This window comes from Temnothorax nylanderi, unplaced genomic scaffold (assembly GCF_030848795.1).
Source record: "Temnothorax nylanderi isolate EJ_2023f unplaced genomic scaffold, tnyl_v1.0 TNYL_tig0065_pilon, whole genome shotgun sequence".
In the NCBI taxonomy this organism is placed as follows: Eukaryota; Metazoa; Arthropoda; class Insecta; order Hymenoptera; family Formicidae; genus Temnothorax; species Temnothorax nylanderi.
The window spans coordinates 894,212-918,645 of NW_027249127.1; the positions used below are offsets into that span (position 1 = coordinate 894,212).

General features: G+C 34.5%; 2 protein-coding genes and 1 long non-coding RNA gene across 10 annotated transcripts in view; 1 reads left to right on the top strand and 2 right to left on the bottom strand.

Moving 5' to 3' along the window:
* LOC139773679 (uncharacterized) overlaps positions 1-8,860 on the bottom strand; it is a 21,499-nt gene extending 12,639 nt beyond the window's left edge. For 3 of the 6 annotated variants that reach the window (XM_071708300.1, XM_071708299.1, XM_071708298.1), the window contains exons 1-2: positions 8,555-8,860; positions 7,291-7,509 (exon numbers count right to left, since the gene is read on the bottom strand). In XM_071708300.1, coding sequence (XP_071564401.1) covers positions 7,291-7,509; positions 8,555-8,617 — 282 coding nt within the window. In that variant the 5' untranslated portion in view covers positions 8,618-8,860. Of the gene's footprint in view, positions 1-7,290; positions 7,510-7,640; positions 8,130-8,554 lie in introns of those variants that run through there. The other 3 variants (XM_071708303.1, XM_071708304.1, XM_071708302.1) reach the window with 3 other exon arrangements.
* Positions 8,637-9,355, top strand: LOC139773683 (uncharacterized). Its single transcript, XR_011718403.1, has 2 exons — positions 8,637-8,758; positions 8,859-9,355. It is a non-coding gene; the product is annotated as an uncharacterized lncRNA (long non-coding RNA).
* Positions 9,356-18,463: 9,108 nt separating this feature from the next.
* LOC139773681 (NTF2-related export protein-like) lies at positions 18,464-24,335 on the bottom strand. Of its 3 annotated transcripts, XR_011718402.1 has the most exons (7): positions 23,137-24,335; positions 22,690-22,802; positions 22,336-22,504; positions 20,772-21,001; positions 19,360-19,437; positions 19,132-19,276; positions 18,464-19,008 (listed from the first exon to the last, which is right to left on the bottom strand). XR_011718402.1 is itself a non-coding variant. In XM_071708311.1 (6 exons), exons 3-6 carry the CDS (start codon positions 20,835-20,837, stop codon positions 18,842-18,844), a joined length of 456 nt encoding a protein of 151 aa, XP_071564412.1. In that variant the 5' UTR covers positions 20,838-22,504; positions 22,690-22,802; positions 23,137-24,335; the 3' UTR covers positions 18,466-18,841. The 3 variants fall into 3 exon arrangements, 1 of the variants encoding a protein (XP_071564412.1); XM_071708311.1 differs by having other exon boundaries at positions 18,466-19,008; positions 20,772-22,504; XR_011718401.1 differs by lacking the exon at positions 20,772-21,001 and having other exon boundaries at positions 18,468-19,008.
* Between the last annotated feature and the right edge of the window lie 99 nt (positions 24,336-24,434).

A 24,434-nucleotide genomic window follows, 5' to 3' on the forward strand; every position in this document is an offset into this window, starting at 1 on the left:
GGGATTGTTTGAAGCAGAAGGGATGAATATATTAAGATTTTTTGGTACAAATTGGTACAAATTCAGTCTTTTGCTTTCTGTCCTTGGTTTTCTTTTTTTTTATTGTGGTCCTGCTAGTTTAATATTAAAGTAACAGCGCCACGATTTTTTTTTCGGAAATGGCACGGGGTACAAAATTGTTATTAATGGTACAAATTAGTATTACAAAATGGATATTAAATAATCTGATAGGTCCAGTTTGATTTTGCTGATTTAATAGAATGTCGTGCTAACTTAATAGAAGTAATTTTGTATGGACGTTTTACTCTGAGGGTCACAGTAGAATTTTCATTATCAGGATCATGTAATGATAAAATATTGAGTAATATGATTAAATAAGGCTATATCCTTATCAATAGCTTTTTACTTTACACTGTTATCTAGTTATTTACGTTATTAAAAATTATTTATACGATAGCATTCATCTTATTGTAATCATTTTAAAAAATTTGCTAGCGTCAATCATCAGTATAACTATCATGGTCTTCTCAGTGAGAAGACAGCTGCCAGTCACGGGTGACCACCATGGTTATCAATATGTTTAAAAAATTCATATTTCGGTTATTTTCAAGTGCCCCTTAAATCTGTAATGACCATATAGCACATTCAAGCATGGAAGTGCATATGCATCTGTGAAGTTAGCACGACATTCTACGAATTTAAAAAAAAAATACTTGTAAGAGTTCTAATAGCACTTTCCATATTTTACAGTTCCTGATAAATATAAAAAAGAGTTCCACATCTTTATAATAAAATATTAAAATTGAAAAAAATGTAACTTTGCAAATCCAGCATGACACCCTCCCCTCAAAATTACTAAAACGCGTTAAATATTATCATTCTTGACAAAAGTTCCCTCTATTCGAGTTCCACACAGATATACAAGTTCAGACCCTCCGATATTTCACCAATTAACAATTTCCAAACAACTTTTGATATCCGCGCTCAGCACGACATTTAGTGAAAATGTGTTGTCCTAATGATCTTCCGCAATTTTAAAGGTAGTTCTATACAGTTCCTTAAGAGTTAAATGCTTTCTAAAGCAATGATTTTAATCATTTTTACAAAAAGTTCCGACCGTTCATTATTTTTTAAATAATTTTTAAAAATTATATCCAGCACGACACACTTTCACTACGTGTCATGTTGGACATAAATGTTAAAAATTGTTTAAGAAATAATTAATTATCGAGACTCTTTCTAAAACTAATTCTAAAGCATAGTACTGTCGGAAACTGTTGTTAGTACTGCAGAAAATCATCAGGACATTTTCATTAAATATCGTGCTGGGCGCGGATATAAAAAAATTGTTTAAAAATTATTAATTGGTGGAATATCGATATGAAACTGTATATATGTGTGAAACTCGAATAAAACTATCGGAAACTCTTGTAAAAAAAAAAAAGTAATATTCATCGCGTTTTGGTACTTTAGAAAGAAGGGTGTCATGTTAGATTCGCGCAGTTAGCAGATTTTTTCAATTACGATTTTTTAATATAAGAAATGCGGAACTATTTTTAATGTTTATCAGAACTGTGGAAAGTGTAGAACTATTAGAACTCTTAGGCCGGTATTCATAATCAGATCTTATTTCAAGACCGTCTTAAGTAATATCTTAAGATGCTAATACGGCTCTGTGATGATTGGTTAATGACATCTTAAGATTGTACTTAAAATGGTCTTAAATATAAGAACCGACTATGAATACCGGCCTTAGTATTTTTTTGAAATTCGTAGAATGCCAACTTTGCAATGTCGTGCCAACTTCACAGACGCAGTGCATGTGTAAAATGATGTTCTGAAAAAGATTCGATATTTTTATACAATTCAATAACAACATGCTAAATAATTTCAATTAAATGTACTAAAAAAGTGTTGTGTGCATGTATGTAGAAAGATTTTTAGTGCAAATGAGTTTATTTTCAACCGTTTTCTTCTTCTCAGGTCTACCTATAGTGAACTTTAATCGGTTTAAGTTCAATGTCTATTAAATTTTTTTAATCCATGCCCATCGATTGCAGGAAATAAAAATGCAACTTTGCAATTATTAATTATTAAATTTATACTATTTGTATAAAGCGTGTGCACACAAAAATAAACTAAACAGATGTCTCACGTAAAAAACTGACAATATAGCGTTTTGTTTCAATTGTGAAATATATAAGTATACTAGAATAGGCACTGCCATGCTACGCCCGTAGATGGAAAACGATCCTGAGACAGGTAAATAAGTTGGGATCTCTGTCTTTCTCTGTTGTACAAGACGCATGCCTATTACTGAGAGAAAGATATAGGTGTCTTTGTCATGCAAATTGTATGACGAAGACACTCTGCCTTGATATTTACCTCTCTTTCGGTTCGTGCCAGCCGTACTAGTAGATATATCTGAAAGGAGATAGAAACTGAATGGTTTCCATCTCCTTTCGGATCGGCTTTTATGTGAAGAACAATGTAATAACAATAAAGGATTTAAAGCGGCTTAACGAGATGTTGGACCTTTGAAATGACCAAAAAATCGATTTCTAGATTTTACACGTGGCCATGGTGATAACTGATGGCTGGCGCTAGCAAGTTGAACGTGCCGAATACCATTTCAATATTAATTATATTTATACATTACAAATATTATTCTTTGCGAGTTTTGCCGACTTTTCAATAGTGCCGCGTCGGCGCGACGCGTTGAACTCAATAAAAATACATAAAACTCGCAAAGGATAATATTTGTAATGTATAAATATAATTAATATTGAAATAATAGTCCAAAATAATATAAATGTACTACATAATAATTTTGCATAATTTAATTGTATTATACAATATTTTGTTGAAATGTAGTAGATTTAATATTGAAAATTTCGACATAGACGTATAGAGACGAGCGGATTAGGTCGGCATTCAATAAGTTAATGATATCTAATAATAAAGCAATCCTTTAGAAGCATTTTGCCGTTTATTGAACTAAAAGATATATGCATTAAAAATTACGGTTTTTGGCATCTGGAAAAACCAGAGAAAAGAATTATTGAATTTTTCAGATTTTTCTCCGCGCTTCTCATAAAGGCAAAATTTACCTGCATATTATATATTGACTGCAAGTATATTAAAAGCATCTAACCATTGTTAAAACTGCTTTGTGAAAAAGAATATCTTTTAAAAGGAATACCTATCTTTTATGAATAGGAATATCTTTTAAAGAAAATACTTTCTATATGAAAAAGAATAGAAAATGTCTTCCGAATTTTCGTGGCAACCGTGCTAACACGATTATTTCAAAGAGTGCTGCAGGTAACTTGTACAGATAACTGTGTATTTAAGCGCGACGATGGGTATTATCGATATCTGAACGTGCTTGCACAATTTAAATATTGATTCGGTGAAAGAGTTTCCCCTGGTTGGGAGGGGAGGGAGTAATATTTTTCGCAATAAATGCTTTACAGTGATTTTAAAAAGGATGCTTGTATACATATATTAGCATCAAAAGTTACATCGATTGAGAAGGACCGAAATCCATGTTTCCTAATCGTCACGAAAAGTCGTGACGATTATAATAAATGAAGTCAGTTAAATCGAATAAAAAATGTTATTATTAATTATTCACTGGCGAAGTAAAAGTTTCTGATTTGGAAAGAGTTATCGCTATATGCGAGATATTAAACAAGACGCACTACGTGATAGGCAGCTTGCGCGAGAATTCATCTAGAAAAAATCCATGTCTTTAGTAGATTAAAAAACCTCACTCTCCTTTTCTCTCCAAGATCTAATTATATACTTTTTTTTTAATGTAAGAAATACATATAACGTAATGCTACAAAGAATAGATTTATATCTTTTTCGCCACAATAAATTCGGTAATAACTTTTTAAATTTAGTATTTTTTCATAAAAAATATTCTTTATTATCTTCCTGATATCATCGGCAATATGCCATCGTTGCGCATCAGTAATATGTCATTCAATCATTAACTCGTTGAGTGACGGAGTTAATTCGCTCGTCTCTATATCTGTGCTAGAATGAAAATTTCTCTATATTAAATCCACATCTTGATCAAATATCGCATAATATAATTGAATTATGCAAAATTACGTTTGTTACTTTAGACTATTACTTTGGTATTAATTATATTTACTAAATTACGAATGTCACTTGTAGGTTTTGTGCGTTTTTATTGAGTTTGGATTGTTTGGAAACACCGATCACCGACGCGGCAGCGTGGCGTCATTGAAAATTAAAGTGCCGGTTACAGGTGACCGACACAGCATTCAACGTATTAAGCAATCAATGGAAGTTTATCACTGACGCTTAATTCTCGAAAAAATTTCCGAATTTATTTCGAATCATTAGAGGATTGACTGGTATCGTTTATAATTAGCATGATACCTAATGCTTTCGAATTTTTTATTTTTGTGTTTAATTAAAGGACTACATTTAGCTAAGATTAAACAATCAATTTTATAAAAATATTCTTCAAATAAAATTAGTCCAGAAAATTTCATCTTAAAATTCTTGAAGATAACAAAGTTTAGTTCAAACAATCAGAATCGGCACGCAGGTATAAGACCCTTGGATTTTTTTGTTCCTTTGACCATTCAAATGTATTTCTAAGCGGCTTCTTATATCATTGAGTCGAAATTGTGTACAGAGTGACGATGGAAAAATTGGGACTTTCTATCTCAATAAAGAAAAAAAATTCAATATTTTGTGTCTCAAACATGATTAGTCAGTTTTAGTTATAGCCGAACGTTTCTAAGAAATGTCTATAATCTGTAAGAAATATGTATAGGTCTACCTCGCAGCACTCACCCCTCGAAGATTGTACTCTGATTTGTTTGAATTCTTTAAACAAATTTCGTTATTGTCTATTTAAATATGTACTTCTGTTTGCAAAAAACTTTTTTAAATACAATTTTAACAATTGTCACTAAAAATTCATAAATATTAACCGTCTGCAATAAATTCAACATTTCGTTCCAACAACTCAATAATGAAATAAAAGCCCTTTACTTCTGAAAACACTACATTTTATTATAATACACTGTCATTTTTCAAGATTTATAATAATACAAAAAGATACAATAACTCTTAGAAATATCCACGTCAAACATAATACGACAATCGAGTTGCTGAGTGAAATACGATGTCGGGTATAGTTTAACTTCAGGCAAAGAATTAATATTTTTTTTTATTATTAACATGCCTTTCACTTATATAGCCTCTAAAGAAATTATTTCTGGAAAATACTTTCGCTATTGAAGAAAATAGTGTCTGGATAACGAAAAACATTTTTCAAAGTCTTAATGATGACAATGAAAGTTGTAGGGGTAATAAAAGAATAAAAGGAAAGACAGGCTTCTAAGTACCTAGGTAAAAGAAATTTTAAATACCGACTGTTTTGAAATGTTAGGTACCGACGAATTCCTTTTCCTTTCATATTCTTTCAAATTTACAACTTTTACTGGTTCCTAAGTAAACTAGGAACCTTACCTTATGGTATCGGTTGCTTTTCAAAATTTTCTTCCTTTTATTTATTCTGTAGACCACTTTAACTTTCACCATTACTAAAACTTTGAAAAATCCCGCTTTTCTTTATCCAGACACTGTTTAAATAAGGAGAAATTGAACGACCTTGTGCTTCGTTGAAGTCATTCCGACAGTGATTAATAGTACGCAAACTAAAAAAAATTATATTTCACTCAAACAATAACACTCAATCAAAAAAAAAATATATTTTACTCAATTTAAAACAAGCTTTCAAAGACATTAAGTGTATATTAGGGGATCGCTTTTATTTTATCAATAATATGTTGTATCTTTTTATACATATTTTGATAGCTGCTAATGTATGAAACAATATTTTTAGAAGTTATTCGAATTTAAGCAGAAAGATATATTTAAAAACGACTAAAAATTATTTAATTATTACTTATTTATTACTTTTATTTTTTTTAAATAGATTGTTTCCTGCACACTCTTCAAGCTACATAAAATGTTAAGACATGTCGGGATATCAAGAAAAAGAAAAGATGTTGAACATATGAATAAATACCGCCTATGTGACAATTAAGCAAAGTTTTCAGGAGAGATAAAAGACTGTGCCAAAATTGAAATGTACAACTATTTATGTAACTTCTTGAATAAATATTGAAACTCTTCTGTAAATAATATGTATTTATAGAGCTTGTTGGCCCAAGTTCTATAGAATAATGATACGGAACAATCGAAGCCAAAAAGTGCATTTCCAGAAAAAGTCACGTAGGCAGTATTATTTTTTCACAGACGATATGTATAGTCATTGCGCTGATCAGATTAGACAGCGCGTCTATACGACTGCGCAAGTCTAACAAAAGTTTTTAAATTATACCATCACAATTATAAATTCTATTTCTGATCTTATTCCGACGCGTGCAAAAGCTTATATCAAAAATAAAAAATGTATTAAAATTGTACATTCTACAAATATAAGACAGTACAACTATAAAGTGTTAATGAAAATATCTGTAAATGTTAATATAAAATGTCAATAAAAATGATATTTTTAATCGATAAAAAATATTTTTCACTAAGATGATATTAAGACAATAAATGTCAAGATAAAATATATGAATAAAAATATATGAACGTATAACTAAAATATATGAATGAATGCTTTATCGTTTCCTTATGAGGGTACAAGATTTCTGTTTACAATCACAAGGCATGCGAAAAAAATGTTGCATATAAAAACATGTATAAATATATATATATACCTAATTATACATAAAATATATAATTATTATTCACAAGATGTTTTATTCATATACCTATGTTTTCTTTTTCTCGTATAATTTCTGTTCGTAAATACAGGAAAATTAATAGGAAGAATTAAAAAAGGATTAAAAGGATAATAGCACAAATGTCAATTTAAGTCGAAATGCATTAAATAAATATAGAAAACAAACGGAGTCCTCAATTTTCCGAAAAATGGTCATGTTAAAAAAAATGTAACAATCACTTTCAAAAATATACTTTCATTATATTCAAAGAAGACTAATTCTGACTAATCCTTTATTACGAATATGTTAACAACAGCTCTTTTTTGCAAGACTGCCATGCCAGATGGCATTTAGGGCAAGAGCACTAGCCCCGTTTCTTGACAGCGATATCAAAATCGTCGCGATAAGCGCGGAAATTAATTTTTTCCCACCACTATCTCTAGACGTTCATAAGCACGTCGTTCGAGCGATAATGACTTCATGCAAAAAAAAAAAGCCTTACCTCGCCTCTCTCCACGGCTTGGAGCTCGTGTTCGGGAAAGAGTTCCTCCTCGGGAAAGAGAAAATTTGGTCCGATCGTCGGACCTTCCAGGGATCGGTCATTAGTAATTGTAGAAGAATCGACATACGGTCGAACGTAGTCGTAGGGAAATCCACTGAAACTAGTTTCCATGGCACGGGTTTCCCATTCGATGCGCGTCACTCGATCACGTCTGAATAGCTGCGCACACAAACGACACACTTGAGAAAAACTGAAAAAGAGATTACTCATACGCCGATAGAGCTTACGCGACTAACATATTCGAGCGCGCTGCCAAGCGTGCCACGCGCTTTTATTCTAGGTTATGTTACCGCGGGGGTAAGGGAGCGCCGACGGGAACGCGCACGTGTACGGCGTTTCGGGGACTTGACACTCGACTGACTCGACGCGAGCCGCGCTTCGCACTGCTTCGCACGACCAAAGGGCGATTTCGCGTATTCGCGCACGGCGGAGTACGACCGGAAAAACGTGCGAAACGCGCGCGTGAATCCCGTCCACGTTGCACGCCAGCTCGCCGCGCCGACGAGCCGCCCCGTGTCGTGGACGGAGCGAACCAGCTGTGGCGGCGGCGACAGCGGCCGGAGTCCACCGATCGGCCGGGGTACCGTTATCGCGAGAACGGAAGGTAGATTCGCGGACGACGACGCACTCGATAAACTTGCCCGACTCACGGGGATTCGCCACGCTCGACGGCGTCTCGGATGGACGGACGGGCGAACGGATGAGTGCGCGGCCCGAGGACTCCGTCTTCGAGCCCGCACATGGAAGGAGAGCGTCTCACTCTACGCGCGCGCGGGGAACGAGAGCCGGGAGAGAGAGAGAGAGAGAGAGAGTCGAGAGACCCGTCGGTAGTCAGCACCGTCAGCACACGCGTGCGCGCGGCCTGCTGAATGCGCGAACTTGCGTATATGTGTATATGGCGCACGAGTGAAAGGGAGAGAGACGGGAAGAAGAGAGAGAGAGAGAGAGAGAAAAGCCGGCAAGCCATGCTCCATGCATGCCCACGCCGCGCGTCAGCATCAGACACCACGCCTCCGGAGATTATAGCGGGCTGACTGGCTGACATTCCGCGTGTAGTGTACACGATTCTGGATGTCCGGCTGGATTATTAGGACGCGACGTCGCCTCGGGGATCTACGCTGCTGTTCGCTTTATCGTTCCGTTCGACCACGTTAACGCCATGCGACAGCGCGCGTCAAATGGCAAGCAAGCAAGCTCCACGAACCTCATTCATCGGCGGAGCGAGCAGCGGATAATCCGCTGGATACCGCTGGGAGTACTGGGACATCTTGTTCGCGTAACACCACGCACCGATATTCGCGCAGCAAGAGCGAGAAAAAATAACGTTGCCCGAAAAACGCTGCGCGAATTCCGACCGGTAGTTCCACACGCGAGAGCACTCGTACACGTGATCGCCACGTTTGCGGAGGTACGGACACTGCGGACCCGGCCCCGGCCACGAGACGGTTCGCCTATACCTATACCGCGCGTACTGTACTGTACACACACACTGACACCGTTCTCATAAGTCTGCCCACAGAACCTATACTAGTCTGCCTCTGTGTTCGACACAGTCAGTGACGAGTATCGAACTAAGAGAACCCGAGACCAGAGACTAGCCACTACTGGCCACTAGCCGGCCAGTAGAGGGCTGGTACTGCTAGTAGGACTAGTAGGAGTAGGGTCCAGTAGAGGGGTAAAGGCGGTGGTGAGCAGTAGAACGTGGTGGGATACTGGGATGTCCCCACCACTTGACACGAGATGCATTTCGGTGTAACTGACGGAGAGAGAATCGTACGGCTTCGGAAAATGAAGCAAAGGTGTTCATGTTCATGCCGCTCATGAATACGAAAGACACAAGGAAATCAGCCCGCTCTTATCTTATCTCTAAAAGAAATTTCTTTTACGGAATGACTATTTATAAAAAATTAATTTACTAAAGATGATATATTTCATTAAAATGCTTATTTATATTTAATTATTATATTGTATACGTAATATATAAATAAACATATATGTATAGGTATTATTACATATACTCATTGTTACCTTACACAAAACTAATGTTATATTGGTATTTCTTACTTTCTAATTTCATGTAATTATTTTGCGTATGGAAAATCTCAAATAATATATACATTTTCCGAGATCATCACGTTGGTGTATTATCTAGAAGCAAAAAATTAATTGCAAAATTAATCAACAGGATGCCAAAGCTGTGTAAGGTAAACTATGTAATGTAAACTATAATAAAAAACGGTCACATTGATAAGGCGAAACTTTAAATAATGTTATTTTCTTGTCGAATCATTGTTTAACATTGTTAAAATAGCATGTAACTACTTATGCAATAGACATGCATGTAGTAAATTATTGGCCTCTTTTTATTAAAATTTCACTAATAAACTTTCTTTGATGAAATTTCTTTAACCCTTCAACGGCCGACTTTTTTGCAAGAGTTTAACATGCAATAGCTCCTTTATCTTTATGGCAGTCGTACGCGCTCCTACAGAACGGCTGTCCGACCATCACAATCTTCGTCACGCATAGTCCCAGTGTTGTCGCCTCCAGGTGCACCAGTTGCTCCTCCATAAAAGACAACAGATTAAGTAGTTTTTCGGCCGCATACATGAGCCGTAAACCTTCCCCACCGGCCAGGTTCTACGTTCTAATTGATAGTGTGAAGAATGGATGGCGCGTTAAAAGCGAGATATGGCCCAATCAATCCACCATATGCATGTTAAACTCTTGCAAAAAAGTCGGCCGTTAAAGGGTTAAAGAAATTTCATCAGAGAGAGTTTATTAGTGAAATTTTAATGAAAAGACCAATAATTTGCTACATGTCTATTGCATAAATAGTTACATGTTATTTTAACAATGTTAAACAATGATTTGACAAAAAAATATGATAATCTCGGAAAATGTATTTATTATTTGAGATTTTTTTATACGCAAAATAATTACATGAAATTAGAAAGTATAAAATACCAATATAACATTAGTTTTGTGTAAGGTAACAATGAGTACATGTGTGTGTAACAATAATCTCCACTTTAAATTAAATTTACTGCAAAAAAATTGGAATTTTTTTTTATTTTTTCTGGAGTGGCAAATTACTTTTGAGCGGTAGTGTATATTATATGTATATATTTTTTCATAATAAATTTTTAAATAAATATAAAATTAATACAATGTGTATGTTATATTATTTGTCTATAATATAATGTAGTAAAGTAAAATACAATTCTAACAGTACACATTAAGTACTAACCGGAGCAAAGTTACAAGCCATTTAAATTAAAAAAACAATATAATTCGGTCATTATTTTTATTTTCGTTTCCAATCTTATATCAATGTATAAAGCAATATTAAAATTTTGTATTAGTAAATCGTGATCGATTCTTGAAGTGAGTAATTTTATCATTTTTCTATTAATTTTAATATCTTTTTCATTAATACAATTTTATTCGAATAAACGTCTAGTGATTAAAACTCATCCGTATAACTATTGCTCGTTTCTATTGAACACGATTCTTACTTTATATATTTATGGTAAACCCTAACGTCAACATTTAATTAAATTAAATCATATTTTTCTAGACAATTTACCTCATATTGTGTACCCCGTTATGGGGCAACTAGACATCCTTGAAGATAAAACGGATTTCTTCTATAAATTTACTTTCAAACTTTTCAGTATATATTTTTTTCTGTTGTCGAAGGATTGTACTTTCGAATTATATTAAAGACAGGCACAAAATGTGTTGTATAGAAAAGAACAAGAAAATAAAATGTAAAAAGTTTGCCATCTTGCCCCGGTCTTCTCTATTATAGAAATTGGTATAATATAGACTCTAAATATCAGGTCAAGAAAATAATTTATATTTAAACTAAACTTATTATAAGAAAACTAGAAAATTATGCTATTACGTAAAAACTATAGAAAACCGAAAAACATTCAGCGGTCTACTGGACCAGAGTGTGACCAGAGCTAGGATTACATCACGCATGATGTAACCTTGCATGTGCTAGTTTCAAATAAGATTGATTTGCGAGGGTGATTGACTCGGCTCAAGAAAGCCCCCTTTTTCACTTTTGCTAAAGGAACAATTTTGGCGACGCATGAGCGAGTGGTAAGTATGGAGGGTGCTCACGGAATCGAACATCAACTCTCTATACTCGATTCACGCCGTTTTCTTTACTTTTTCTTTACCACGTTTTACGCCGATTTTCACGCCGATCGCGTAGAGCGTAAGTCCCGATCTTAGGGCGGACTTTAACTCGTGATTTATTTGTCGTCATTCTGAAATCCGCTTCTACTTCATTCCGTCTATAGACCTTCGAGCGCGAACTCGCGATTCGTTCGATAGCGTAGTCTTTATATATTTAGCGCTAATGTATCCTTGATACTGCACCTTGCTCTACGATCGAGATCACGCTCGATTCCTTCTCGTCCTCTAACTTGGCGAACTTTCTCACTCTGGCCTAGTTTACACCGATCTCTTGATACGCGTATCAAACAGTATATTTGAACTGATCAGCCAATAATCAAACTAATTTATTAGTTATTTACTATTTAATTCGCGTATCAAGTGATCGGTGTAAACTAGGTCTCTGTCTAAAAACTTGGCACCTCCCGAACTTCTTTTATCTATTCTCGTCCACTTTACATCTCTTACCTTCTGTCTACCATCTCTTGTTAATTTCTACTCAGGGTGTTTATTGATAACGCTGATCGGAGTATCTGTTTCTCCGCGAAATTCCCGTTGCTTCTGTATCGTTAAGTCCATCTATATACAAGACACATTGTTCCTACAAGCTATAAAAGATTGTCCTAACTTTTTGCAATTAGTTGAGAATAATTGTATCGGTTTAATGTCTTAGCGCAGTGGAAATATTTATCGGTCGATGTCGAGTTAATTTTAATCGTAAGTCATCGTTTGTCTCTTTCCGGAACTAGAACCAAACTAGAAGAAGAATAGATCGTATTGAAATCGAGGGGTCACATGGGCGAGAGCGACTGCGTATCGATCGACTTTACCGATGGGATTAATTTCCCAGTTCGGCTCGTCGTCGATCCCTTCTAGAGAACGGGAGAAAGTAAATAAATTATTAATTAGCAAAATTCAATGTACGCTTGCCGTTCGTTGCGCATCGAACTTAACTTTTCGGTCAACTTTCGTTCTCGGTTTAATTGATTGATCGTCCTCACGGACGAAAAATGCTTGTTGTTTTCAATAGGCACCCTGCTGGTTTTCGTTCTTTCGACCACCACTCTCGCCCACCGTCATCGTTCGGTAGTGTACTACCGACGCCTCCTCGACCAAAAAAAAAAGAAAGAAAGAAAGAAAGAAAGAAAGAAAATGCAGAAAAATAATCCTCTTCTAAATAGAAATAAAAATGAAATAGCATTGAAAGCGCGCCGTATATAACATGCTGTGTATGTACATACCAAAACGTGATTTACACATCGTTATTATAATTCCTTTATTTTTCAGGAATTGTCTTTCCGAATCTTCCCCGCGAATACTCTACCGCTTTACTTTCTCACGCATCAAGATAATTAAAATCAATCACGATAACCTGTCATTTGTGATTTATCGAAACATGATTTCCGCGCTGACAGTTTCTCTCGCAGAACGAAACAATTAGCCAAGCAAGAGAACCAATCAGCATCGCGGAAAACGGGCGACATGAATTCAATTCGATTTAACATGGCTTTTTTAAGAGTGGATCCGTACGTTCAAATGGATCGATGCGTACAATGTGTTGTGGAAACACTTGATTTGTCTTGATAAAAAGATAAAAAAGTCCGTTGCAGCAAGCATATAATTTAAAAAATGCAAAATTTCATGCCGTTTTCAAAATTATCGCCGACATCAGCTTCTCTTAAGGAGGTTGGTTGCTCAAATCAATATGATAAAAATTAGTTTAAATTTATGAAGGATATTTATAGAGTCTATGGGAATCTGTCGTCCATGCCAAAGTTGAAGACAATTGTCTGCATGGTTTTCGAGTAATTAATTATTGAAGTTATACTCTCTCTTTCTCTTACTACATACACTAAGAAAAAAAATTGTTAATCCGAAAAAATATTTAGTTCGATACGTTCAACTAAACATTTTAGTTAATTAACTAAACATTAGTTGTTCCAGCAATTTATTTAGTTTCTTTAATCAAGCATTAATTAATTCAACTAATGTTTAATTAACTAACTAAAATGTTTAGTTGAACGTATCGGACTAAATATTTTTTGGGATTAACAAATTTTTTTTCCTCAGTGTAGCAAAAATGTTACGACACCTATAATGTAACTCGCGAAAGCATATTAAAAATGATAAGAATTTAATGAAAATAGATGCAAATAATTCTTTACATAATTAGGAAGGACTTTTACGAAATGATTTGTCTACATTGTTATCAAGAAATTGTAAAAATAAAATAGCATATTGCCACATTTCAACGTATTTCGGTTTCAATTGTACAAACAACGATTTAAAACTTAAGAAACAGCTAATTAAATGCATTCCATATATTCATTTGCTAAAACTTGTTTATTTTACGCGTCGAAAAATTTGATTATTTAGAGTTGGCCCCGCGGGGCAGATGGCGAGAGAAGGAACGGCTGCCAACTCTAAATAATCAAATTTTTTAATATGTAACGGCAACTAACCTTCTTAAAGCGTACCACGTGGAAATTGTATGGTCGAATTTGCACTTTATTGTGCATGTCCATTTAAACATACGAATCATTATTTAAAAAATTATCACAGCAAGTCTGATTTTTTTTCAAGTTTAGGGTACTAAGAGGCTCAAAAATTTCAGTCAATAAAATTTCTTTAGTATATAAAGTATTCTTTTAATAGCGGAACTATGCCTATTATCTCCCTTGTCGCTAATCCCCCATTCTACGATATTAAATCTGTTACGTGTTGTATTTTCTCGGTGGCAGTGGGAACTGTTGAACAACGCTGTTTAGGCATTTTTTTTATTTTACTTCAGTCAGAACTGTGATATAACGCGTAGCGTTGCAGATCATAGTTTGAACGAGGTTTTGAAATTTTTCAAGAAGTGTCTTGCATTATTAATACAGCAAAAAGGGTTGTATCAAAAATCAATTTTTGTCATAAAAACATGTGATATTGTGTCTAATTTCAATTCTCAATTGGAAGCACATGTTGCTAACCATTGTTGAGTGTTTCGTTTTTAAAGGTTTGGAATAAGGATAATCTTGTCCGGTGTCTTCAACCGATTTTTTACTATAGTTTTTTTTACACAAAACTTCTACCTGGTTCGTGGTATTCTTTATACGTGACTCTTATCTCTTTTCCCGAATTGTGTGTTTATATGGATGTGTCACTGTGTGTGTGTGTGTGTGTGTGTGTGTTCGCGAGTAGCATCGAGTCCGTAGGTTCATTAAGCTCAAAGGATTATAGGGATCAGTCCTACCTGCCGTGACCATTGTTGATGCTTTAGTCAGTTATATTTCTTCATGTGGTTCCTAATTCTTAATTCCGCCCTCTCGGGAGTAGGGCTAAAAAATTTTGACGAGCAAAAAAAAGGACATTGCAGAGGCCTTATAATCTAACTACGTTCCAATCGTAAGATATATATATTTTAAATACACTCACCCGCAAAAAAAATGAGCCACTTGAAATCAGCTCTAAAAAGCACCAAATTCAAAGTTACATATCTTTGTGAAAAACGATCGCAGAGCGATGTTTAAAAAAGAGTTTTAAAGCTTGAATCCTCAGCTTTAGAATGCTTCAAGGCTGCTTCTCTACGAAGATTTTACTACAAACGGCGCAAATTTAAAGTGGACCTTGCAAAATTGAAGAAAAAACTTCAACTTGCATAGCGTGCACGTTGAAAACGAAATTTATTCTCCAAATTTTATCAATTGTATCGTAAAATTTAACATTTTCTCTTTAAAATGCTTTTTTAATCATTATGCTACCATTTTTTTTCACTGAGTTATGACAATTTGAAGTGAGTAGTGCATTTTCAGGTCCTTTTCTCTAAAAATCTGTATTCTGCCGTCGATATTCGTATCTTTTGAAACTGTCCTCCGTTGGCAAAATGGTGCAAATGACAAATTGCAATGTTTATACGGGAGTGACGAACCGCGGGGTACTTATCTCCCCTGTGACATACACACGCACTTACACAAGATTTAAATCCGACTAAGGGCCGGTTGTTCCAACCTATTGATAAGCTATACCTAATAGTTAAATCATATATTTATCTTTGTCTAATGTAAAGGATAAACAAAGACATATATATGATTTAACTATTAGGTAGTTTACCAACAGGTTGGAACAACCGGCCCTAAATGGAGTATTTTGAGTCGAGTAATTTATACAGATAATGACAGTGGTCATTTTAAGTGATGTGAGAGCTTTTCAAACACAATAACTTCGATCGATTTTGAGAAAAAATTGAATAATTATCGTCTTTCACGGGGAAGTTACACGGTCGGACTTACACCTCGTGCATGTGTATAAATGCTACTTTTTTTTAAGAAAAAACAGTTAAAATAAACATTGAACACATTTATACTATTGAGATCACATTACGACAAACCCAGAATAAAATGATACGGTTATTTATATTTTTATAGGATTTTTTAATCAAAACTTTTTATAAAATAGGATGCTATATTAGGCATAGCTCCCCTATGATGTGCATAGGTAAGGCAATTAATCCTTTAGAAGCATTTTGCCGTTTATTGGACTAAAAGATATTAAAAATTACAATTTTTGGCAACCAGAGAAAAGAATGATTGTGTTTTTCATATTTTTCTCCGCACTCCTCATAAGGGCAAAATTTACCTGCATTATATATTGACTGCAAGTATATTAAAAGCATCTAACCATTGTTAAAACTGCTTTGTGAAAAAGAATATCTTTTATAAAAAGGAATATTCTTTTAAAGAAATTTTCTTTTAAAGAAAATATTTTCTAAGAACCGTAAATATTTTCTGACAACCGTGCTAACACGATTATTTCAAAGGGTGCTGCAGATAACTTGTACAGATAACTGTGTATTTAAGCGCGACGATGGATATTATCGATGTCTGAACACACGTGTTGCACAATTTAAATATTGATTCGGTGAAAGAGTTATATCCCCTGGTTGGGGGGAGGGGTAATATTTTTCGCAATAAATTCTTTACAGTGATTTTAAAGAAGATGCTTGTATATATTAGCACCATTAACATGAGTGATTACGATTTTTCAACACGTGTTTATTGGTACTTATAATTTTAGACTAATTCTGAGTAAACGTACATTTTTCACTTTATTTATCTGAAGAAAAAAAGGCAATCAAAATACAACAATTTTCTCAATAGTTATAATGAAAAAAGTAGCGGGGTTCTCCAGATCCCATTGTATCATCTACGTATGCGAAAAATAAGTGTGTATACCAGCTAGGATTAAGTAATTTTCTACTTTTCACAAATGGATCCGCGGAGGGATGGGCCCGCCGCGGCGCGCTTGACGGCGCTCTCTCCCTCTCTCTCTATCCCTTCTCTATCCCTTCTGCCCCGCTATCGCTGCCGTGCTGTCGTTGGAACCGCTGGTATAGGGCCTGTCTACCTACGCGTACCCTTTCTTGGAGTCTTAACAATTGTATCATTTAAAGTCTTGTGCATTAAAAGTCATTTAAATAAAACTTTGATAAAAAAGAACTGATTCCTACTCTCTTTGCGCCGCGCGTGCTCCGGTCTCCACAGCCTCAAACTTTACGTTTGAAACGTTTTTGACAGCGAATCGTCTTTCGACGGAAAACAGCTCAAACAATCATCTTTCTCGATTTTCAAACAATTCTTTATTTCACTTCTTACAATTTATTTCTGAATAAACTCTTTTAATAGTACGTTTCTTTCCTACTGATATACCCTTTGTTGTGCATCTTTCACAGGCATAAAATGAGTTAGGTAGTTTACAATATTTTATAAATGCTCTCGAAGAAGCATCTGTGTGTGTGTGCGATAACAGCACAAATTTTAAATGAATATTTTTTTTCATGTAAATCTACATCATTACTTATTAACTTCTAGCTTTCCTCACAAAATCGTAAAGATAATTATTACTGCTTTGAGGTTTGGAATCTCTAAATACCGAGGACAAAAGGCTTACAGACATAATTGGTATAGAACATTTTTACAGTAATTAGCCACATTTGAATCTGTGAATTACAGAAATTTTATTTTCACGATACACATTCGGCAAAATTATTTTCTCTAATTCCTTCTGTATACCTACCTGTATACCTGTAAATATATATAAGGTAAATGTACCAATGCCTGGACACGTACCTATGTCTGGAAATTTTCATCATTTTAGTCCTTAAATAAGTTATAACGCAAATTAAAATCAAAGAATCAAAGATCCATTTACAAGAGTCCTCGCACAATCCCGAACGTGCGAGGACTCCTGTTACTAATAATTGTAAATTCATTCTCATCTATCTCTTCTTCATTATACTCTCTCGTATTTATTTCTAATTTTTTATGTAAAATTACTCTCTTAAAAAATCGACCTGATTTACTAATACAAAATTTTAAAGTGCATACGTTTTTTCGGTACCTTCTAAGTGTATACGTGGTCTGTCACGTCCAATGCTATTTGTCCCTATTTTAAGGTATTTTTAAAAATGTAAAAAAATTCATGAAACATCTGTCTACATTGTAGTTCACGATTTTATAGTCATTTTGATAAACATCGTTTATTTAATATCTTCTGACAGGCTTGCAAGTTTTACGGTTTCGAGCAGATATCACTTTGCCTCGGACGCCGTAGACCCATCGCACGTATGCAGCTTAAGGGTTAATATTGCTTTATACATTAGTTGCTTTCCATTTACATCAAAACTCAGATAAATCTCACTTCTGTCTTTCTTCAACATGAATGTTGAAGAAAGACAGAAGTGAGATTTATCTGAGTTTTGATGTAAATGGAAAGCAACTATTGATATGAAACGAAAATTGAAAACAAAAATAAATATAATTACCGTATTACGTTGTTTTTTCCAATCTGTATGGCTCATAACTTTATCTTTGTAAGTAATATGTACTGCCAGCATTGTATCTTATTTTATTATATTGTATTACAATAGACAAATAATATAACACATACATTTGATTAGTTTTATGACGTTTATTATAAAAATTTATTACAAAAATATAATATATATATATATATATATAAAATATATATATATAATATTTATAAATTATATAAATATATAAAATGTTACCAAATTTTCTTTCAAAATGATTTCAGTTTACAAAATATCGTTGTTTATAAGTTGTCATAATGTAATTATAACTATAATAGCAGTCTTATCAAGTAACAATTTTTTTTAGTAGGGAAAATCCTCATGGATACCATCGACCCCGGGGAGGGTCGAGTGATATGCCGGACTCTTACCGGCTAAGAGTCTCCACCCTCTACCAGGTCATTAGTCAGGATCATCTAGGAATATCGGCTCGATGTGGGCTACAGACTACAGACTAGTCGTTATATTGTCTAGTGTGACTCTAATAGAATCATTTACTACTTTCCACGTATTATCCACGGCCGTGATCATCAGGCTGTTCCTAATTTTTAATCTACGGTATCCCTCGTACTCCACAAAGCCATTAATTTTGACCATAAACATTGTCTGGTCGGCTGTTGGATCAATGCAAAGTGTAATACATGTTAATATTTCAGTACAAGTTTTGTTACTCCATATTTCATATGATAGTTCTATAGTCAAGAGCGCAAGAGTATGGTGCGAATGTTAATATTTACCTGCAATTGCACACGCTTCAAAACTATCTATCATATGCCGCGAAGTTGGCAACTTTTGCCACAAGTTTTTTATTTCTTCTTTTCCAGCTATGGTATGTTCATTCCATATCACAAAACTGTGCTCCACGTACATACTCGAGACCATCTGAAATTACGTACATACAATTAATGTATGTACCTGTACAATCCAGGGAAAAAGCGAATATTTTTGGCAGTATTATTACTTACATCTCTGTTGTTGTCCAGGAACTTATAATATAGTTGTGTGAAATCCCTCACACTTGCGATAGTCGGGTTGAGGAAATTCTGTAAATGTTTGTTATCAAAATCATACGCATTAAATATACATAATACCATAAAAACATCTTTGTAGAAAAAAAGATTAAAAAAGAGTGTCATGTGTCTGCGCTCGTCAAAATAGCTATTACATGCGTGAAATAATGTTGTTTTAATCTATTTTTGCTATAAAAGTAGATATTGGACGTCGTGCCAGAGCATACACAGTAAAAAATTTTGTGTCAATGGAAGTCCACTCTCAATTTTGTGTTAAAATAACTCATTCATCGTGTTATTTTTGACATTTAGAAATGTTATAAATGTCGATATAACATTTCTAAATGTCAAAAATAACACGATGAATGAGTTATTTTAACACAAAATTGAGAGTGGACTTCCATTGACACAAAATTTTTTACTGTGTAAGTTTATACATCTCATAAAATTGAACTGTCTTATCATACTTAATGGAATAGTAATATATTTAATGCAAAAGAACTTGGTATTATACGTGGAAAAGTATGTTTATTATAACATTTAATTCTTTTATCAATGTGCTTATTAAAATAACAGAATAATATTCGCCCAAGGAAACTTGGCGTTGCTAAACAAATCACACCCCGAGAAGAACACTGTCACAACTCAAAAATGTACAATTTTCAGGGGAGAGAAAAAACAAATTGAATTTCTTTTAATTGTAAGATAACTAACGCAATTACAATATTTAATTAACTCCTTCCGTGTCGCTTTTCCATTTCTGAGCGATTTTGTATCCAGTTCAGTTTGATATTTCTGGTGTAAGCAGATACATTATAGCGTTAAATAAAATGTGTGAAATTCAGCGCCCGCCACGTGGCGCGATAAAATGCGCAGTGGCTCACGAGCGCGTTAAATGTACAATTGAATATATTGCACCCCTAACAGAATACTGTCACAGTTTAAAAAAATTCGACTTTGAGTTAAGCTCATAAAAAATGTTTAAGCCGCTAAAATGTTACCTACGTGCTATAATAATGTTATAAATAATGTCACTTTGCACGAAATTCGCTGCACGAGGCAGAAATATCGTTATTCTTTTAAACCGGTTATGTTGCAGTCGCTAGATAAATAGTGGCATAAATGATTTGATAAATAAATTACAACAAATCTCTTCAACAAACAATATAATAAGTTTCATTATAACAAAATATTGTAATTGTAATTGCGTTAGTTATCTCGAAATTAAAAATATAAATTAAATTTATTTTTCCTGTCTTCTAAAAATTGTAAATTTTCGAGTTGTGACAGGATTCTTTTATAGCGATATGTGTGCAATAAATTGCAATATACGCATGTATATTGTATACACGTGCAAATAAACGTACCTCTTCACTTTCCGAATCATCCGAATCAAATTCCATATCTATACTCGCGTTTGTAGAGTTATCCATTATGAATAATTCTTGTATCGAAGCGTCTTGCCTGCTCAAATAAATGCACGAAACAGAATCCAAAACGCACTGACTGAGTGTAACCAGAATCGAGAACCGAGAGTCACACAAAGAGCCGAGCTGTAAATCCTAGGTCTTTCCTGACATGAGTGTCTGGTCAGATCCTGCGTGCCAATGGCAATGCTCAACTAAATCGGGCGATTTTATGAAATACTAGCTGGTTACCCGGGCTTCGCCCCGGAGGACATACATATGTAATAAGACACGCAAATAGTCTCTCTCTCTCTCTCTCTCTCTCTCTCCCCCTTTCCTTCCCTCTCTCCCTCTCTCCCTCCCCGTAAAATTCTATCCCTACTTCATATACAATTTTTTAAGATTCGGTCAATTAATTCCCGAAAAATTGAAAAAATTTCAGTACCGGCTTCCAAAAAGATCGGTAACGAAAAATTATACACTTTATAGCACTCCCCGGAAAATTCTACCCGTTTGATCTATAATTCTTTGAGATTTGGGATTTGGTCAATTATTTCCCGAAAAATTAGAAAAATTAAAAAAATCGGTTTCCAAAAAATCGGTAACGAAAAACTACACACTCTATAGCACTTTCCGGAAAATTCTACCCCTATTTTATATACTTGTGGTAAAAATTCGGTTCAATAGTTTTTAAGTTAAAAACGCACAAACATACACCACCCGTAAGGATTTTATATATTAGTATAGATAGACCGAATTTGTATTAAAACCATATAAAATAGGGGTAGAATTTTCCGGGGAGTGCTATAGAGTGTATAGTTTTTTGTTATCTATTTTCTGGAAACTGATTTTTTTAATTTTTTTAATTTCACCACCCGTAAGAATTAAAAAAATCGGTTTCCAGAAAATAGATAACGAAAAACTATGGTTATGGGGTTATGGGTTATGGGGTTTTGGTGTTTTAGGGTCAAGGGGTTATGGAATTACAGGATTACGGAGGTATAGAAAGATAATCAAAGTGCGATGGTTTCGATTATAGGGGTTTCGAAGCTTATGGGGCTATATGGTTATGGGGTTATGGGGTTTTGAGGGTTATAAGATCAAGGGGTCATGGGGTTAATAGTTTATAAGGGTTTTAGGGCCAAACAGCTTAATTAAAGCGATTATTGAGATAAGACAAGTCGTATAAATCATATTGTAAGATCACTTCATCAGGTTTTTGGGTTATTTTGCTTATGGGGTCATGGGGTTATGGAGTTTGTCAAAAAGGCCACTCAAATTTCGAAAGCCCTCGCTTATACGAACATTTTAAGCCCAAACTCAATATTTAAAGTCGCTTCAATTTTTGGACAGAGGGAGGGGCCACTTGACGTGGAATGTCACATATATTAAATTCCCATATAGTTACACCCATATTGTATATAAACAGTGGATAAAAATTGTAGAGATACTTTACTTTTCCATGCTAATAAAAAATGTCACTATTCAAATATTCAATAATCTTCAAGAGCCTTCAAATGCATACCTTGAACTACCTCCCAAAGATGCAGATTTTGAAAGCCCTTTTTTCCACTTCCGTCAGTACCCTTAAAATTGTAGGAACAGGCCAGCGTATTAAATATCAACTTTGTCATAACTTGAGCAGCTGCTTTCCCTTCAATTTTATTCAAGGAAAATGAAGCCAAGTACTGAACCTAAAAATAAAACAATTAATCATATCTACAGTTCGCTGACATAGGGATATAAAATAGTACAAGTAGAATTAAGCATGTATAGAAAAAATATAACAAAATCAGAAAATCATCATTTTCGGATATGTTTGGCCAGAGGGACTCCATATTACACGTGAAAAATCAATACAAAACATCCTTAAACTTACAATTGCTGACAAATTGGAGTCGTCCTCCAAAAATCTCTCCATAGCTTTCAGATCATCCTCTGTGTAAACAGGAAGGGCCGGGAGATCTGATGGACGAATAATTCTCTTCTCAGCTGGAAGAAGAGACCGGTTGAGTCGCGTCTGATTCATAATTGTGAAATCAACTTTACTGCTCAGTTCTTCCACTCGCACAAGTGTAGTTTTGCATATTATAGCATTTGCAAACCATGGTTCAGTAAATTAAACGAAAAACATGACAGAAAAAAATACTCAACATCAGTAAACAAAAATCAGCTCTCAATACCGCCCTCATACAGTGTGCTGCTATGTCGTTTATCAATACTTAGGTTATGTTCCGAAACGTCCTCTCCGAGGAAAATTTTGCTCAATGTCGAAACCCTAATCTATGAGATAGTCCATAAATGTAACATTACTGAAAATACTTACTGGACGCTGATCGTCATCCATGGTTCCCGGAAAACCTGTCACTTTGCGTCAGTGTTGAATATTCGAGATAATATTCTTCCCAAGTTATTACTTATATAAGGACCACTTGCTTGACCATTTATTGATGTCGAAAGTATCGATACTTTCGAACACTGTGATGTGAGATCCCGCGTGGCTGCAATGGTAGCAATGGTAGTTAAAGTATTATATATGAAATAGGGGTAGAAAAAACTGAAAAATATAATAGAATTCAAAAAATTGCTAATAATAAAGAAGTTACCGATTTCTGTCTAAAAAAATCTACGTAATTGTTCTGATTTCCGCAAATTTTGAGATATCAAGCTAATTTCTTTTTTATAGATAGAGTATTATTAAAGGTAGGTTGGTATTGAATTTGGCGAGAATCGGTGAAAAGGTTGCCGATTTTTGCCTAAAAAGTGTATAAGTTATACATGTCATATTTGTCATCTTATATAAAGTATCATTAAAGGAAGGTTGTTTTGAATTTGGCGAGGATCGGTGAAGGGGATACCGATTTCTGCTTAAAAAATGTATAAGTTATTTGATGGATACAATGTCATTTAAGGAAAGTTGTTATTGAATTTGGCGAGGATCGGTGAAGGGGTTACTGATTTCTGCTTGAAAAGTGTATCAAGAGACGCGGTAGCGTCTCACGCCAAGTATATAATAATTTATTAACAAGATTATTTTTTAACAAGATATTTTTTATAAGTTATACATGTAATTTTATATAGAGTATCATTAAAGAAAGGTTGGTATTGAATTTGCCGATGATCGGTAAAAGGGTTCTTTCTTTATAAAATTTTGAATTTTTTGAGAAATGTCCGTGGTCGCTCTAACTTCCGCCAATTTTAAGATATCGGGTTATTTATAATTCTATTATATTCTTTAGTCGTAAACTATTATTTACTGTATATCCCCGTAGGGTTCACAGTCTAGTATCTTACGGCGTTTTTGAAGGGACGTACTCAACCCTATCCCACTCATCCATTTCCTTTGGACCAACGGTTTAACGTCTCTTCCGAAAGACGTATATTCTTTAGTCTTTTCTACCTCTATTTTATATAATTTCGTATAATTCTTTAAGATTTAATTGATTAGATCCAGCTTTATACGCGATCAAAGATCCATATACGGAGTCCATATACAAATATTTGAATTGCGAACCAATATGAGAGCTAATCTAGGAGGGGGAGAAAATGATTTTACGACAAAGTTACTGCACCTTGGCGACGGGAATATTCCTAATGATAATGGTTTAATAGAAATTGACCAAA

Excerpts from the sequence above, each read along its gene's own strand:
- LOC139773681 (XM_071708311.1), bottom strand. The coding sequence starts at position 20,837 with ATGGATAACTCTACAAACGCGAGTATAGATATGGAATTTGATTCGGAT. Across the intron at positions 19,438-20,771 it reads ATGATTCGGAAAGTGAAGAG|AATTTCCTCAACCCGACTAT; the intron begins GTACGTTTATTT and ends AAACATTTACAG. Across the intron at positions 19,009-19,131 it reads TGAAGCGTGTGCAATTGCAG|CCGACCAGACAATGTTTATG; the intron begins GTAAATATTAAC and ends TTGATCCAACAG.